At 38.9% G+C, this 17,828-nt stretch overlaps 1 protein-coding gene across 1 annotated transcript in view; it reads right to left on the bottom strand.

The window, feature by feature from the left end:
- Positions 1-17,828, bottom strand: part of LOC150085463 (kynureninase-like) — a 243,115-nt gene that overhangs the window by 44,734 nt on the left and 180,553 nt on the right. Inside the window, exon 10 of the mRNA XM_090374572.1 lies at positions 16,494-16,629. Within this exon, the coding sequence (XP_090230698.1) occupies positions 16,494-16,629 (136 nt within the window). The remainder of the gene's footprint in view (positions 1-16,493; positions 16,630-17,828) is intronic.

Genomic DNA, 17,828 nt, shown 5'->3' with positions numbered 1-17,828 from the left:
TACAATAACTATTCAGGTTACAACATATGCATCTGTGTACGCTTACTTCGTTAGCCTCACGGTGCAAGGAACCCCTAGGGCTTTTGCTGCACCGGCCAAAAAAACAAATAATAAAATAAACTACATCTTTGACTCCCTCCTTAAATAGGTACCTATCCAGCCGACCTTTGATTCTACCAAAGCTGTCAGCCTCAGCCACCCACAGAGGTAACTTATTTTTCAGTATTCAGTAACTCACTAGCCAAAAGAAAACTTTCTGCAATCCAGTCTGAATCTTTTCCCTATAATTTGAATTCATGGCATTTGCTTATGCACCATCTACCTAATAAACTTATATAATGCAATGTTTCTCGATATGCCATGGGCTGCTGGCATCATGTCAAATAAGGGATAAGATCTTCTCTAGTTAGAAAACCAAGCCTACTCAGTATTCTATACACAGAATACTGAGCGGGCTAAATGAGACATGACTGTGGCAGATTAGACAAGTACACCTGTATACTTGTCTTTTGTAGTTTTTATAAAATGTTTTAGGTTAATTCTCCTAATTATTTGCTCGTATAAAAAAACCAGGAATATGAAAAATTGCCTCAGAATCAAATTATTTTCTGTGAATATTATTTTTTCCAAAATATAACATATAAATTTCCTTTCATACTCTGTGTCACCACTATGGCCAGAAGAGTTTACAACTTCATTGCAACAGATAAACTAATTCAATAGTTGTACCTTTTTTTTGTGGTAGCATTATGGGTCCAATCTCACAATGTGCATCCACTATGCATACTGCAGTCCAGGATCATAGCCAGCCCTTTTACATCAAGTGTTAGACATCTACTCCAGAATACAAATTTCTTCAATCTTGTATGTTGAGGAAGTATTATTTTTAAGAATGGAACAGATTATTCACATTGTATAATAGCATCATATTAGGGCATATTTTGGCTTTAAAATACAAAATATTTTTTTCCTGAATAGTCTTTTAGTACAGATTTCCTTAACAAAAAAAAAAAAAAAAAGGTAAGAAGTCTTCTCTTTCTTCTTAATGTTACACATTTTTTATATGACATATGTTTCAACATAGGCTTCTCTTTCTTCTTAATGTTCCACATCTTTTATATGGCATATGTTTCCACATGTATGACATTAGATTTATTTTAATATCAATTTGACTTTGCTAACTTTTAATTTCAATGTTTATTTTGAAAGCAGCATTAATTAATCATTTGGGGCTTTTTAAATTCTATATATGCAAAGCCTTCTCCTCTCTCTCTCTCCCAGTTTAAAAAAAAAGATCACAGACTACAAAAATAATTTTCAATTGTCAACATTATGTAATTGAAAAAAAAAAATAAAGTACTTTTAAAACATATTTCCTTTAACTAAGAAATAATTTTAAAAAATAATTTTAAAATATGGTTTCTTACATTTCATAATGACAAGTGAAATTTTCAAGTTGCAACCCATGACAGAAATCTATTATTCCTAATAATTCTTGAATTATTACTAATTTAGGGGAAATGTTCAGAAATGTCATTCTGGCTGGACAGAGTTGCATTAAAAGTTCTTTGGATTCCTATTTCTAAAAGTTGGGAAGTATATGACAGAATCCACATTTAGTTAAACGATTGATTGATTTTGGTTTTTATGGTGCATGAACAACTAAGGTCAAGTCCATTTGGTTTAATATTAACCAGACAGCAGTCATGTGAAAGATTGATCATCCTCTGTGTGCTTGGGCATTTGAAAAATCATCAAAAAATAATTCACAATTGTTCACTTTTTTGATGCCACCTTTATTTTCAATCTTTTCTGAACACAAGTGTGAAAAATCCATTTTTTATATTAAAAACATATTTTTAATTATTTAAAAACATATGCAGAGAAAAAAATGAAAACTGAGTGAAATGCAAAACATAAAACCTGAATATGTCAACAAATGTATCCAACTGGATGCCAGCCTCTCGATAACAGAAACATGACACATGCAAACATAGTTTTATTCCAGACCTTCAATCTCACAGCCAGAGAGAGCATTACCAATTGTAGGAATGCACATGGCAGTAAAGCCAGGTTGCTATCAATAATGTTCATGACAGATGTCACTTAACAAATGCATATAATTAGGTTTAACTTAATTCATGAATTTTTTCTAACTGTGAGATAATTAGCAGAGATTATTGGAATTTTCGGTGAAGAAATCAAGGAAAACATTTCTAAAAACAGAAATCAGAAGTTTCAGCTGTGTAGACAAAGTAGATGAAGTACAAATTAATGAAATATTTCCTGGGGTGTTATTAACTCTGTGTGCCCAGCTCACGGTTAAAGATATTTAATGATTGTATAATCTTAGTTGTTTAACTATACTTGCTTCTGTTAATTTATCTTTGAGGAGCAGATGTGGGAAATAAGAGCTTGGAATACTGATAGGAAGAGATGGTCTACTTTGCTACGATGAAGTTTATAAAAAGAAAACAAGTTCAAAGAAGTTTCTCCTTTCTTCAGTGGTATATGATTTAGAGCACAGAAGGTAATCTTCAGAATGACATTAAACTATTTGGACTCATTAAACTATCTGTTCAATAAATGTAATTTGAAAGGATGACCAGATAAGGAAAACATTCAAGACTATGCTAATTCTTGTAAGTACGGTACAGAATACAACTATGGCTCAATCAGCCAAAGCTATGGAAGATCAAGTCAAGGTATCTAACAGCAATTACAGCTCAATAATGATGCAATTCCCTAAAATCCAGGATGGATGAGTAGGTGTGTAATTTTTGCTTATGCTTAACATAACTAACCCCCACATCAATACAGTGGCTTAATCAATCGGCACCCATTTGGAAAGATTTGGACTCAAGTTCTGTCAAGTTCTGAGGTTTCATCCCTCCCTTACCTTCTTATAAACAGGAATATGAGCCTTGAACAATGTGGTTACAAACCCTACACACAAATGTAGAATAGACTTGGAAGAAACCATTACTATTCATAATCCTCAGGAATTAAAGGCCCATCTCCATGCAGGACACTCAAAATTCCAGTAGATATGCTTTGCCTGAGATGGTAAATAAATTCACTATGAATGATCTCCAGGTCAAGGGGTTAACTGCCGACCAGGACCTGGAGGGTAGGTGTACTAACTGTGTAGCAGGCCCTCGGAATATTTAGTTGCTGGTGTGTTGGATTGATTGGAGTTTCTGTGCATTTCTGGCAAGGGTGGTGGCTCTAATTAAACAGGGCCAGTAACATAGCAAACTATAGGCAGAAAGACAGCATTGTCAAACAGTGAGAGGGTTCAGTTGCAAAGCCCCAATCCTTACATGTGATTCTTTTCACCAATGCTCCAAGATATTGAAGGTGTGGAGAGAAGGTGAGAACCATTGTTGATTATAATTCCAAGATACCTGAGGTCTGGAACTAGACCAATAGAAGTGTTACCAATCTTAATTATGGGTGGCCTTCTGATATTCAGTTTCTCCCTTTAACAGGATGGCTTTTGTTTTGTCAGAGGATATTAACAGTTTCCATTCCTCCGTCCATGGGTGAGAGCTGATGACAGTTTTTGCTTTTTTGCAAAAAGGATTGTTCAAGCACAATCCTTCTTTTTGCTGGAATGGTGAGGACCAGATCATTGGCAAAAGCAATGCACTGATGTACCCAAATCCTTGCAGAGAAATTTATCTAAGATGATGGACTACAGCAGCGTTTCCCAAACTTTTTTAGTCACGAAACACTTTTCATCTCACAATACATTTACAGAACATTTTTCATCTCACAATATATTTATGGAACACTTTTCATCTCACAACATATTCACAGAACACTTTTCGTCTCCCAATATATTCACGGAAAACTTATGAAACACAAGTTTAGCAGGAGCCAAAAACTGTTTGCTAATATTTTATTACATACGATGCACTGCATCAAGAGCATCTTCATTTCCAACACATGTAAAGCCGAAATTCAAATAACTGTCATCGTACTTTCATTTTGGTCTTTTATTAGTTGGTTCCTATTTTTTCCCTTTGGATTTTTGGGGAACAAAAGGCTGCAATTGTTCATCCTCACTTTGAAGTGTGACAATATTGTGTTCATTTTCATCGACCACAGTTGCAATACTAGAAGTACTTGTTTCTCGTTTTAATGTTCCTTTTTTCAACGACAAATCCACGGTCCTTTATTTTAATAATAATATTTCGAAATACTAATAATTATCAAAAAAGATTTCTACAAGGAAGTGAGTTTAGTTATGATATCGGTTCGCTTCCCCCTCTCCTTCAACATGTGTACTCCAGACTAAATCGCATACGAATGGCATATTAGATCACTATATTGCTACTTTTTCGTAGATGTCATTACCTCTACGCATACTTCTTTATATAAAAGCCTGCCAAAATAAAGTGTTCCATGGTCTATTTGATTATAAGCTATGCCAGTATATTAATAATCGGTATAATATTGGTGTGAATACACCATAGAAAACTCTTAAATAAAAAAACTATGTTTTTAGTGTAAAAGGGCATCATTTTATCTGTATCTCATATTGTGCTCATCCGTCATGAGTTGCACTACCTCGAATAAGTAACGCTTCACTAAAAGAGAAGACTATTGTTACTTATTCTCAGTGGGCACTACTACCCAGACAGCACCGTTTCAGGGCTTGTTGGTCTTTCATCGGTGGGTGGGCAGGTACCCTGGTATTGCAGACATGAAAATCCAGTTGTGAAGATAATCCCACAATATCAGAGATGTATTTATCATTTTTTTTTTTCCGATCGGGGAAAAAAAATTTTTAAAATTATAACGATACAAAAGTGGTGTACGCTACAAATATGCAAAATTTATTTATTTAATTTTATTTCTTTAATTATTAATTACGATTTTTCATGGAAACCAGTTTGGGAAATGCTGGACTAGAGGAAAGGCCCAAAGACCGAACCCTGAGGACAACCCCTGGTGACAGGTTGAGTGACTTGCTTGTATGCAGTAGTAGTAACAGAGATAAAGCTGTTATGGAGATAGCTCTGTAAGCAGAAGTACAGGTTCCCAGGGAATTTGGTATGATGAAGCTGTCTTAGGATGAAAGACCACCAGAAGTTTTCAAAGGAACCACAGAAGTCAATTGTGATAGTCAGGAGATACTTTTCTTCGGTGGTAGACTGCATCAGTGGTATTCCATCCAGCTTTGAAGCCAAATTGATGGGGAGAGCCGAGATCTTGAGCTGCATATTGATGTTGTTGTTGTTGTTGTGGGGGTTTTATGGCGCATAAGCTGCTTTGGCTATAATGCACCTAGCTGCATATTGAGAGGATAGGCAATGCAGGAGTAAGCACTCCAGGACTTTTCCAAGGACAGATAACAGAACTATTGGCCAGTAGGATCTGGGAAGGTGGGAAGGCTCCTCTTGGTTTTTGAGGATTAAACAAACACCATAAAACCATACAGTGAAGAGTGATGAAACTATAACTTATCAGCAAGGGCTTAAAATCAATTATCTCTCAAATACAAATACATGGGATCAATTGACTCATTGATAAATTATTGCAATTCGATAAATCAATCAATGGTGGTCAACCAGTGAAGAACAAGCTAAATGAAACTGCCACTAAATGGCAAAGAAATGTACCAGTTTGCTGGGAATGCCAGATTTAAAAGTATTGGTATTGTACATGTGTAGTGTCGTGTACCATTGTTTATTTGGTCATTTAGCCGCTGGGGCCCAACATTGCCAAACTTTCACCCCGTGGAGGCAGACCAGGACCCCAATAGACTTAGTTATTTTTGCAGGTCCTGCCACTTAGTTTCCTCAGATTTCGGCGGCAAGGACCTAAAAAAAAAAAAAAAAAAAAAGTGTAGTAATGTGTATATACAGGGTGATTCACTACCAGTGCGACAAACTTGCAGAAGGTGTAGGGGACACAAAGACGAATCGGAATCACATAGCATTGCAGGGACCGAAATGCCTTCGTCGTGTGGGAGGTCGTGTGAACAAAGTCAAAGTCAAGAACAGAAACAGCAACTCGTTAGTGTAACAGAAACCATTTTAATGACAAGTTTTACATTGGCAAAAAGCCATGCTACAGAAGGTGTTCCAAAGTTCGACCAGAAGCAGTCACACAGGCTTCACAGCGCCGCCACATGGAATCCCTAACGTTCTGGAAGATTCCTAGCATGTCTCGAATCTCCCCGGCAGCTACAGAGATGCGAGCGACGAGGTCTTCAACTGAATCTACGGGGGTCTCATACACCAATGTCTTCATTTGACACCAGCAGAAGTAGTCCAGGCATGATAGGTCCGGCGATCTAGCAGGCCAATGAATCGGACCATCACGACCTATCCAATGCTGTCCAAATGTAACATTTAGGTGTTGGCGGACGTCATTGGTGTAATGTGGGGGAGCCCCATCATGCTGGAACCTCATTGAGTGGCGCAACAACTGAGGAACATGTGCTTCTTCAATAAGTTCGGGCAAGACTTGCTGTAGAAAGATCAAGTATGCCCTACCGTCTAGACGAGGGGGCAGAAGGTACGGTCCAATGAGGTGGTCTCCAACAATGCCGGCCCAAACATTGACAAAGATATTCTGATTATATCTTGGTACCAGATACTACAAGACACATTTAGAAATCTTATAGCGTCCATACCTCGCCAGGTACAATTGTTTTGGCTGCACGTGGAGGACCAACATCATATTAGGTAGGTGTTGATAATGTTTTGGCTCATTGGTGTATGGAGGTCCAATGGTAGGGTGCAAGCCAATACTTGTAATGCAGCAATGGAGACTGTGCGACAAACCCGCTGGGAGGTCAGCAGCATTGATCTTTGGATTGAAGCTAATTTTCCTTTCATTTTACTGTGTGTGGCCCGGTGGAACCAGGCCCCCGCTGCATATGAAACAATGGGCAAAACAACCACCTTATAATAGAGGGTCAGGGTGTGCCTTGAGAGGCCCCAATCATTCCTCGACACTCTAACTATGGATGCAGAGAATTTCTTCATTTTGTTGTGGACATGCCACAGGTGTGGGAGGAAGGAGAGTCGATGGTCTATTATTACACCAAGAACTCTGGTTTGTTCGGTGATGGGGAATCAAATTCTGTTCATTTTAACATGAGGGGGCCTTCTCCGATCTAATCTGGTACTCTGGGCACTTTGCTTTTCACAGGCAGTCCAGCGCACGCTCCCACCAGACATTATTGAAAGCTCCCTCGAACCTCAAAGTCAATAAATAGTCCTAACTCATACTTAGCCTGAGACCTCCAGGTGGAGAACTAGATCAGTGAGGGCATCTTCGCAGGACTCCCCCCCCCCCATCGTGAATCCATACTGGGCTGGTGAAATAAGGATTTTGCTTTCAAACCAGAAGGTGATGCGAACAGCAATAAGTTGCTCGAGCATTTTCCCGAGGTTGGCTAGTAGTGCTATTGGTCTATACAAGTGGGGGGGGGTCTGTCAATAGTCAGTAATTTGTTGGGTTTCGGAATAAGACAGAGCACGGCTACCTTCCAAGCCTGTGGGAATTGGGAATTTTCCAGACATTTGTTAGGAGCAGAATGTTGCTTCACTTTGTAGAATCTGATTATGAATGCATATTCTATATGATCCATCCCCAGACATTTTTTGATGTTTATTTTTCACAGGGCAGAGTCAAATTCTTGCAGTGAGAAGGGATCGGCTTGAGGGTCCATCGTATATTCTCTGTTTGCTTTGCGTATGGTTTGGTGCTCCAGGAGGTCCCATTGGGGGGTCATCCTCTGGGAATAATTTATCAATTATTGTACTAACTGAGTCTGTCCAGTTTCTGCACTGTCTGTTTGTACCGTGCAGTATATATCAGTTGTGAAGATTTTATCACTGGCTATCTTATAGAAGAGTCCCCGTGGGTTGGCATTTCCTGATTCTTTTATAAATTCTGTCCAGAATTCCTTTTGCTGTGTTTTTATATTTATACTAAAGCTATTGCCACATAGCTTTAGTATAAATATTCTTCTTGTTTAGGTACTGTCTGTGGAGATGGGCAACATCTGGAGCTGGCCAGTCTCGGTGGTTTTGATATCTCTTCTGTGCCTGGTTGACCTCTCTGCAGAGTTTGGTGAGTTCTGCTGTCCACCATGCACAGGGCGCATGTCTTTGGCCCTTCTTCCTTGTTGACCGGTAGGCTGCTTTGAGGATTGATTCTTGGATTATATTGCAGTACTCCTCAGGGGCAGTTTGTTTGTACTTAGTTGCAGTCTGGTCATGAAAATCAGCCTTAATGGAGTCTTCAAATGTTTCCCAATCCATCATTCTCAGTGAGAATCTAGTAAACTCTGGAATTCTTGTGCTTTTGTTTGTCACTTGGTTCTTCTGTACAATAGAGGAGATGACTCGGTGGTCGCTGAAGTTCCAGTCCAGAACTGTCTTCCAATCCAGGACCTCCATCAGGTCATTGGTGGTTATTGTGATGTCGATATTTGATTGCCCTGTAGAGCTGCAGTAGGTGGTAAAATGGTTTGGTAGGTTTTGTATCTGCAGATTTCTGCTTTGGATGAGTTCCTCCAGCAGAAGTCCTCGGGCATCTGGGGTTGTGCTATGCCACATCCGGGATTTGGTATTTACGTCTGTGGAGATTAGCATATTGCACATACCAAGGAGGTCGAAAGCAGAGTCTAGATATGCTAGAGAATAATCAAAATTCCCTGCTGCTGTGCAATAGAGGGAGATGAAGGAAAAGGACAGCATATAGTACCCAATTTGTATGCATATTACATATTTTGTGCAGAGCCCATGGATGATCAGCACATCAATTTTCTTATTCCAGATTATTATGCAAGTCTTTTGATCAGTATTGATGGGTTGTTATGACTCGGGTTTGAATGGAGTACCCCAGGATTTTGTGTGTATTCCCCGGGGGTTTTTTTGTGAGGAAGGGCTCTTGGATAGCTATTTCATTGTCCTCTCCAGCCTTCCTGATCTCGTCTGCCACAATCCGTGACCTGTGTCCATTTATTTGCATTACTTTGAGGCTAAATAATGTGTTGTTCCCTGCATATTGTCTTGTGTTCTGTCTTCATGCTGCAGATGCAGTTCGATTATCAGTTTTTTGTGTCGTTGTAGGCCTAGCCATCCATGGTTCTTAGTCTTGCTGTCTCTAGTGCTCTTTGGTATTCAGGGCATGTTGATTCCCTGACTGAGTGTTGATGTTCCCTCTTCCTTCTTTTACAGTTAACACAGCTGGTGGGGGATCATCCTGATTTGGCAACTATGCCTGCACATGTGCACAGTGGCCACAGGTTAGTGAAGTGTGAGCGCATTGTTGGGATGTATGACTGAACCCCAGGTAAAGAAAGCACTTAATTATAATAGTAAAAGGTCTGAATCTGTGTGCTGTGCATCCCAAGTAAAGTCTGTCTAAGGTCATGACTTTCCTAAATAGGTTGGGCGAGGACAATGTTTATCACCCGATGGGACACTGCACTACTCCTGGCCTTTGTGTTAAACCTGAATGTGATCTCGTTCTTGAGGTCCTCAAATGTAACTCCTAAGTCTGCCAAGTTCTTATGGTATAGATCTTCAATCAGCTAATATTATTAGCCAGATTCAGGATGTTGTACACAAGAATTGGTGGGTTGTTGAGCCTAGGGGGTTACTGGCCACCCTAAGTTTCAGTTGCCAAGGCAATACAGTCCAGGTTATTCTTAGTGGTGTTTCCAATATTCTAAGGATTGGTCTAAGGGATTTAACTTTAACAGTTTTGAAATCTTTCCTCAGGGTGGTCTGGACTAATTCTTTAATCTCCACAATGGTTTTAAATTCTGAGTCTTGTGTTGCTCTCAGAAAAAGAATATGCTGAGGCTTTTTAGCATTAGCATTAGATGAGGCATTTGATGCAAGAAAGCAAGCTTATGCAGCATCAGCCAAAAAAAAAAAATAAATAAATAAATAAAAAATAACCACTTCCACTTCACCCCTCTGTTCGTTCGAAATACCTGTCCAGCTGAGCCTTAAACTTATTTAGGCTATCAACTTCCACAACAAGGGATGGAAGTCTATTCCACCAACCAACCACCCGCTGGCTAAAGGCAAATTTCCTCACGTCTATCCTACATCTGTCTTTTTTCAATTTGAATTTATGCCCTCTCAGGTGATTATTCTGAGCAAGAGGAAGAATCCCATCAGCATTGAGAATGCTCAAACCATTCAAGGCTTTATACACCTCTATCAGATCACCTTGCCGGTGCCTAGTCTCCAGACACTGTAATTTGCAAAACTTAAGCCTTTCTTCATAAGAGCACCCCTTTGTTTCATTCACTAATCTTGTTGCCCTTCTCTGTACTCATTCCAGCATCTCTACATCCTTCTTGAAATGAGGCCTCCAGACCTGTATACAGTACTCTAGGTGTGGTCTGGCCATTGCCTTATACAAGGGAATAATCACCTCCTTATCCCTGCTAGAAAAATTCCTATATATCATCGACAATACACCATGAGCTACTCTTGCAGCCCGTCTGCACTGCTCAGAAAACTTCATATCTGCCTGCACAACCCCCCCCCAGGTCCCTTTCATTCTCTACCACTGTCAGTGTAGTACCACAGAGTTGATACGTTGCTCTGGGGTTGCTGTTTCCCATATGTAGTACTTTACATTTGTCAATGTTAAACTTCATTTGCCACCTCGAAGCCCATCTCCTCAACCTTTCCAGATCCTGTTGCAGTAGCATAGTGTCAGTAGTGTCCTTAACAACCCTGCCAACCTTCGTATCGTTGGCAAACTTGAACATTAAGTTTGATATACCATCATCAATATCATTTATAAATACAGAAAACAATAATGGACCCAATACTGAACCCTGAGGGACTCCACTAATAACATTAGTTCATGATGAGCAGTGTCCCTTGATTACCACTCTCTGTCTTCTCCCCCTCAACCAAATGGCGCCTCTGTAGCCAGGTGGGAAGGAGCAGCAGTGCGTAGCACACGCTTCTTGATTAGACCGGGGTTCGAGCCTGTCACCACCAAATACGGAGGATGCGGAAAGGTCAGGGAATGACCACCACATATCCCAGAGCAATATGGCCTTAGTTGCTAATGCTCCTAAAAAAAAAAAAAAAAAAAAAAAAAATCAATAAACCCCCTCAACCACCCCTTTATCCATAGCAGCAATTTGCCTCCAATGCCAAACCATTCAAGGCTTTATACACCTCTATCAGATCGCCACACTGCTCCAATTTGTGCAGCAGTCTTCCATGTGCAACAGTATCAAAAGCCTTTCTAAGATCCAAGTATATAGTATCAAAATTATTCCTGCAGCCAGTTCTTTTGTGACTGCATCATAGTATCCAATCAAATTGGTCAGGCAAGACTTCCCCTTAACAAAACCATGCTGTTTCTCAGCTATAACTGAAGTCTTGTCTAGATGATCCTGCAGTGCTTCTTTAACCAGTGCCTCCATTCATTTTCCAGGAACAGAAGTTAAACTAACAGGTCTATAATTACTTGTGTCGCCCTTTAATCCTCCTTTGTAAATTGTGGTCACATTTGCACATCTCCAGTCCATGGGTACTTCCCCTGAGTCCAAGGAAGCTCTCATAATTATGGCTAAGGGTTTGCTTACTTCCTTTGCTGCCTCCTTTAATATAACTGGATAGATTCCATCCACCCCAGGTGCCTTTCTTGTATTTATCTTCAACAATTTCTCCTCCACTTTACTCTCAGTTATTACAAGATTCTCTAGCTTACTGCCAGAGTTGAATACACCTCTGGCATTCCCCTTGCTGAATAACTCCTCATGTGTGAATGTCGATGCAAAATATTCATTCAGTTTGTTACATACCTGAGCAGGATCATCAACAGTTGACCCATCGATAACAAGTGGACCAATCTGATTCATTCCCTTCATTCTAGAGTTTACATAAGTAAAGAACTCTTTGCTGTTTTTCTTTGCATCCCTTGCCAAAGATTTCTCGTAATCTGCTTTCGCCTGCCTAATCTCCTTTGTAACTTAGTTACAGATCAACTTGTATCTATCATAGGCTTCTGTGTCACATGTTAATTTGTATGTATCCCATGCATTTTTCTTCTCTGCCATATGTCTCATTAGTTCATCTGACATCCACTTAGGCCTAAACCTTGAACAATATTTCTTAGTTGGTATGTAAAGCCTAGTAGCTTCCAAGATAAGTTCTTTGAATGCTTCCCATTTTGAATTTGCTGTTGGTAACATCATCAGTTGGTCCCACTGTATAGAATTTAAATACTGTCTCAGTCCATTGTAGTCGCCTTTACGAAAGCAATAACCCTTCCCTTTACCCCTAATTGTAGTTACCTCTTTGAGTAAATCCCACTTCAGCACACTGTGATCACTGCCACCTAGTGGTTCATTTACCTGCAGATTCTTAATGTTGTTGTTCTTGTTATTTGGTTTTTAGGAGCATTAGCAACTAAGGCCATATTGCTCCGGGGATATGCGGTTGTCATTCCCTGACCTTTCCGCATCCTCCGTATTTGGTGGTCACGGGCTCGAACCGCGGTCTAATCAAGAAGCGTGTGCTACTCACTGCTGCTCCTGCCCACCTGGCTACGGAGGCGCCTACAGATTCTTAATGCATGAAAAATCACTACTGATAATCAAATCAAGAGTATTACTCCCTCTAGTTGCCTCACGAACATGCTGATGTAGAAAATAATCATCCAATAAATCCACAAAAGCCTTGCTAGTGTGTGAGTGACCAGCCCCTAAATTCCAGTCAATATCTGGGAAATTAAAATCCCCCATTATAAGACTCTCTGATTTACTGGCCCACTCTATTTCCCTGTACAGTTTCTTATTATACTCATCAGAGTCATTAGGCCTATAGCACACTCCTACTCTCAATTTTTATCTCCCAATGCTTATATCACACCAAACTGACTCGACACTGCACTGTCCAGCAATGTCGACTGGCTTCACTTCCCTGAATTTTATGTATTTCTTAACTAATAGCATAACCCCTCCTCCCTTCCTATCCTGTCTGTCCTTTCTGTAGACATTGTACTCCCCCAATTCCAGTTTTGCATTCCTTATATCTGTGTGACACCACATCTCTGAAATCCCCACAATATCTGCCTTTGATGTTTTGAGCAATACCTCAAATTCATCAAATTTATTTACTAAATTCCTAGCATTGGTGTACACGCAAGTATACATGCACCTGTTCTTTTTCTTAGCTACCCTAACACAACCCATGTGTTTATTTGTACCCCAATGATTCCCAGCAGTCTCTGAAATATCCTGCATCTTATTTTCCAGGCTGCGGCTCATTCCAATAGAAGCAGTGTAAAAATCACTTTCACCTCTGCCAGTGGCTACTGTTAATCTATTAGTCCTTGTATCCCTCCAATCTAGCAGTTTTCTGACCCACCCACCTAATACTGCCTCGATAGCATCAGCAAACATTCTTGCACACTTTCTATTTAAGTGTATCCCACCCCTGTAGAAGCAGTGCCTCCTGTTAACAAGTACAGACCAGGCTCAAAAAAATTCTACCCCTTGAGCCTTGCACAATCTTTCCAGGGCCGAATTGATCGACAGGGCTCTCATCATATACTCCCTCCTATCGTGTCTGGGCAGAATTGCAGACACTTAAAAATTCAACCCTAATTCACGGCTTGTTTTCAACAGTGACCTGTACTTGTTAAGTAATTCCGCCGGTCTCCTACTCTTAATATCATTAGTGCCAATGATAATTTTGTAGTCCCAAGTTCTCCTTTTGGGGGTTGGTGCCTGGGACAACATTAGCAGAGCGTTGGCCATTGCCCAGGACACTGGCACACAACCGTACAGGCAAGCTGTCTGCACAACAAGTTGCATTCTGATCTTCAGGCTCAACTGAAGAAGGGGTGGTCTTGGTGAAAGTATCCACCAACTTCTCCAAAATAGACAACTTCTGCCTGAGTTCATCGTTTACTGCCTTCAGCTTTTCATTCTCTATGAGAAGTGAGGTAGTGATAGTTTCTAGACCTGCACAGAGCTCTTGCACGTAGTTGCCTGCTGACCTTGTAAACCAGTTACTGTCATGAGTGACAAAGGCAACCAGGGTTTTGTGGACTACAGTCACAACTTGGTGTAGAGAGGTGGCATCCATAGCATCATTAATCAGTGAGGTAGTGTCTGGGATGGCCAATCTTTTAGAAGCCGGTAACCCATCTGCGACTGATTTGTTCAGTGCCGATTGCAAGGATGGTTTGTTGGAAGCTCATGCGGGGTTTACTACAACTGGTATTTGTGTTGAGTTGGGTGCTGCATTAATGGCATTTGCAGCGGGAGTAAAGGCTGAGGTAGCCTGCACATATTTATCTAGCGTCCATTCAGGACATTGATTCCTCTAAGGATGCATGAAGCCAAAGAGAACATGCTGGTAGTAGGGTTTGTGATAACTGAGGGAGAAGTAGTGGGAGGCAGCGGATGCAGGGCAGCAATTGGAGCCGGAGAGATTGCGAGGAATTCCAAGATGGATGCTGCTACAGGCATGGACATAGAAAAGTCGTTCTGTAGTGTTGGTCTCATCAAGTGGTGCAGCAAAGGATGCACTGATATCTCTCACCATAGGATTAGTAGAGGTGGATAGAGGTCGGGACTTTGACCTCTTCTTGGTCTTCTTCTTTCTCTTTTCTTTTGATTTCTCTCTCGACTTCATGGCAGAGGGGGTGACAGCTAGATCCAAGTCCTCCACTGCCTCTGGTGCTGAGGAGCTAGATTCCTCTCTAGAGCTCATAATTTATCCAGTCTGATTAATTGGATATAAGAAAAATCAGTGCTGTGTACAGTCTACTGATATTCTAAAATTCGGGATTAGTCGGTGAATTTTCAAAAATTGTAAGTTCCAACTTCTACCGCACCGTGTCGCTGCAATCGGTGGAGAGGTGACTGGGTGTTGCTCTTGTGGTGATGTGTGACGTCATGCTTACTCTATTTAGCCTTACCTTGTTCCAGTACATTCGTATGTTACCTGTCTGTCCAGTCACGTGATTAATGGCATACAAGTAATCTTTCACAACAAAAAAAATTATAACTGTTCCAAAAAAGAAATCTAAAATAAATGATTTTTTTATAAAAAATGCTTCACTGCATTAAATTTTCTGTCTTTCTGTCCTGAGGAAAACATGCTCCCTCCAGTGATATGCTCGCTTTAGAAGTAACAACATTATCCACAAGTTGACTTAAGATTGCTAATATCATATCAAATAATATCACAGAGAAGGTGAATCCATTATTTCATTAAAAACTCAAGGCATCACCACTAATACAGCTGTTTCTGGTCTTGATGGACTCTCATCAGATAGTGAATGGACCCCATTAACAACTTCACCATTGTGAAGTTGTTAACGGTGAATAATTGTATTGAATCTAAACAAGCAGCCAAAACAGTGTATGTGCATGTGTGTACACACAGAACTTCAATTGAAAATGTAACACATGAATGCTAAATCCCTAGAACTAAACTGTGTGGATCCACTGTCCGTCCAAAATGCAGCCTTGGATGAAACAGCTGAATATGCTGAAGATTTCAAGATTCTACAATATAAAAATACTAACTAATTGTATTTTTGCAACGTACAAGTTAGTGCAAATGCATCATATTAGTACACAGCTAAACCCTGAATTAGCACAAATATGTGAAGGCAGCATCATATAAGTTATATCTCATATTGTGAATACCTTCACAACGAGTTGCCATGATATTGCACTAATTCGAATAAGTAACGCTTCACCAAAGGAGAAGACTATTGTTATTTATTCTCAGCGGATACCACCACCCATTGAATAAATAACAATAGTCTTCTCCTTTGGTGAAGCGTTACTTATTCGAAGTAGTGCAATATCATGGCAACTCGTTGTGAAGGTATTCACAATATGAGATATAACTTAAATAATGCCGCCTTCACGTATTTGTGCTAATTCAGAGTTTAGCTGCATACTAATATGATGCGTTTGCACTAACTTGTACATTGTCTAAATCTCTCGCAGCCTGAGGCTAAAGCCCTTAACATATTTCATTGTATTTTTGTTAAAATGTATATACTATTAGTAGTATTTTTTTCCTCATCTTCTGCAGAAAGGCACACTCTAACTAGAAATTGTGATGAGAACTTGGATATATTACTAACCAAATATTTTCATTACTATTATTACATGTCTGTTACTTACATCAGTATCATTGTACTCATAGTTAGCTAATCTCAGGTGGAGGGAATACAGTGAAGCATTCTGGGTTGGCGATTCCTAGCCATAAGCCTTTCTATAGAAGATGAAGGGAAAAAAATTGTCAAAAATTTTTTGAGTGAAGTTAATAATTTATAACAACACTGTGATCAGTTGGTGTCATAACAAGTTAAAAGTTGTCAGTAATTTGAAGTCAGTGTTTTGATTGTTAGTATTTAATTAAATTCAGACAAATCTATGAAAACAAAGCGAAACAATAGTAGTGAAGTTAAAAAAATATAATAATAAAGTTAACAGTAATACTTGCCATTTGACATATTAAATTTTGTTTTTAAATCAACTCCCCACCATCCTTTTAATGCTGGTAGTGTATCAGAATTTTGTGCCATATAATTTTCATGAATGAAAACTGCAGCAACCGATCCAGGACCAGCACTCATATACTAGGAATGAAATGCATGAATTGTATTAGTTATTATAGCAAGAGTTGCTAAAATTAGTATATTGCAATATAAATATTTTAACTACATGAAATATCTAAAATTCTAACTTCTTTGTAAGCAGGTTCCATTTCTTCCTTTCTTGCAAAAATGTTTAAAAAGAAATCTGATTATGTCTTACGTGATACAGCTTAGGTAATGATAACTAAAATTTAATATTATATTAATTCTAAGTTAGTCGTTTAAAATGTACAGAAAGCTTGGGACCAGATGCTCTCTGGATTTAAGGTGCTTCACAAAATAAATAATTAAAAATCTTATATTGAGATTTGCGTAATCTAAAATGTGTTAAAATACAAATACAAATTTTGATACCTTTATAATAAAATCAGCCAACTTAAACAGAATATAAAAATAAAAATTTTAAAAAAGTATATATAAAATCCTAAAAATTTAGTGTATATAAGTGTTAAAGAGTATAAATAAAAGATACTAGAACTTAAGTATGGAGTTTGAAGTTCTGACTTCTGAAACGAGGTCAATAATTGCAGTATAAAGTTTTAATTAACTTTAAATTATAACCAATAATTAAAATGTAAAGTTTTAATTAATTTTAAAAATGTAACTGACAACTGCAATATAAAGATTTAACTTTAAAAGAAAGAAGTACACATTCCCATTATAGTACACATAAAAAAGCTTTGTTTTTGTCTAACAAGTATCCCTAGTTACACAGTTGATGTATTCCAAGGCACACTTTGCATTATACATTTAGCAATTTTTTCCATTCCACATGTGATTTCATAGCTTTGCAAAGGATGTCACATATCATTGTTTACAAAACTTTATAACTGAATATATCACAACTGGTAGCTCAGCTTCATTTCCGCTCCCATATGAAACGTTTACTTTTTGGGGGTTTCCCCATGTGCAATTACCACATCAATGACGTACTGTACTTATTTTTTTTATTGAATCTCTAATTGAGACAAGTAGGTGAAAAACCGATTACCCTGGGATAAGTCTTGTTATAAATAAAAATTTAATTGTCTGATTGGGAGAATATACCATACAAGGGAATACAGTAGCACAATGGTCGTCATTTGGAAACCACTGCATTAGCTCGTTCTCCCTCCTTGAAGTATGGAGTTTTATTTTGTCAGTGTCTACTGTGAAATTTGTGAAATAAACTGCATTATATC

This window comes from Mastigoproctus giganteus, chromosome 5, assembly GCF_048544385.1.
Source record: "Mastigoproctus giganteus isolate SK-2022 chromosome 5, ASM4854438v1, whole genome shotgun sequence".
Taxonomy (NCBI): Eukaryota; Metazoa; Arthropoda; class Arachnida; order Uropygi; family Thelyphonidae; genus Mastigoproctus; species Mastigoproctus giganteus.
This window is presented reverse-complemented; position numbering and strand designations above follow the sequence as displayed.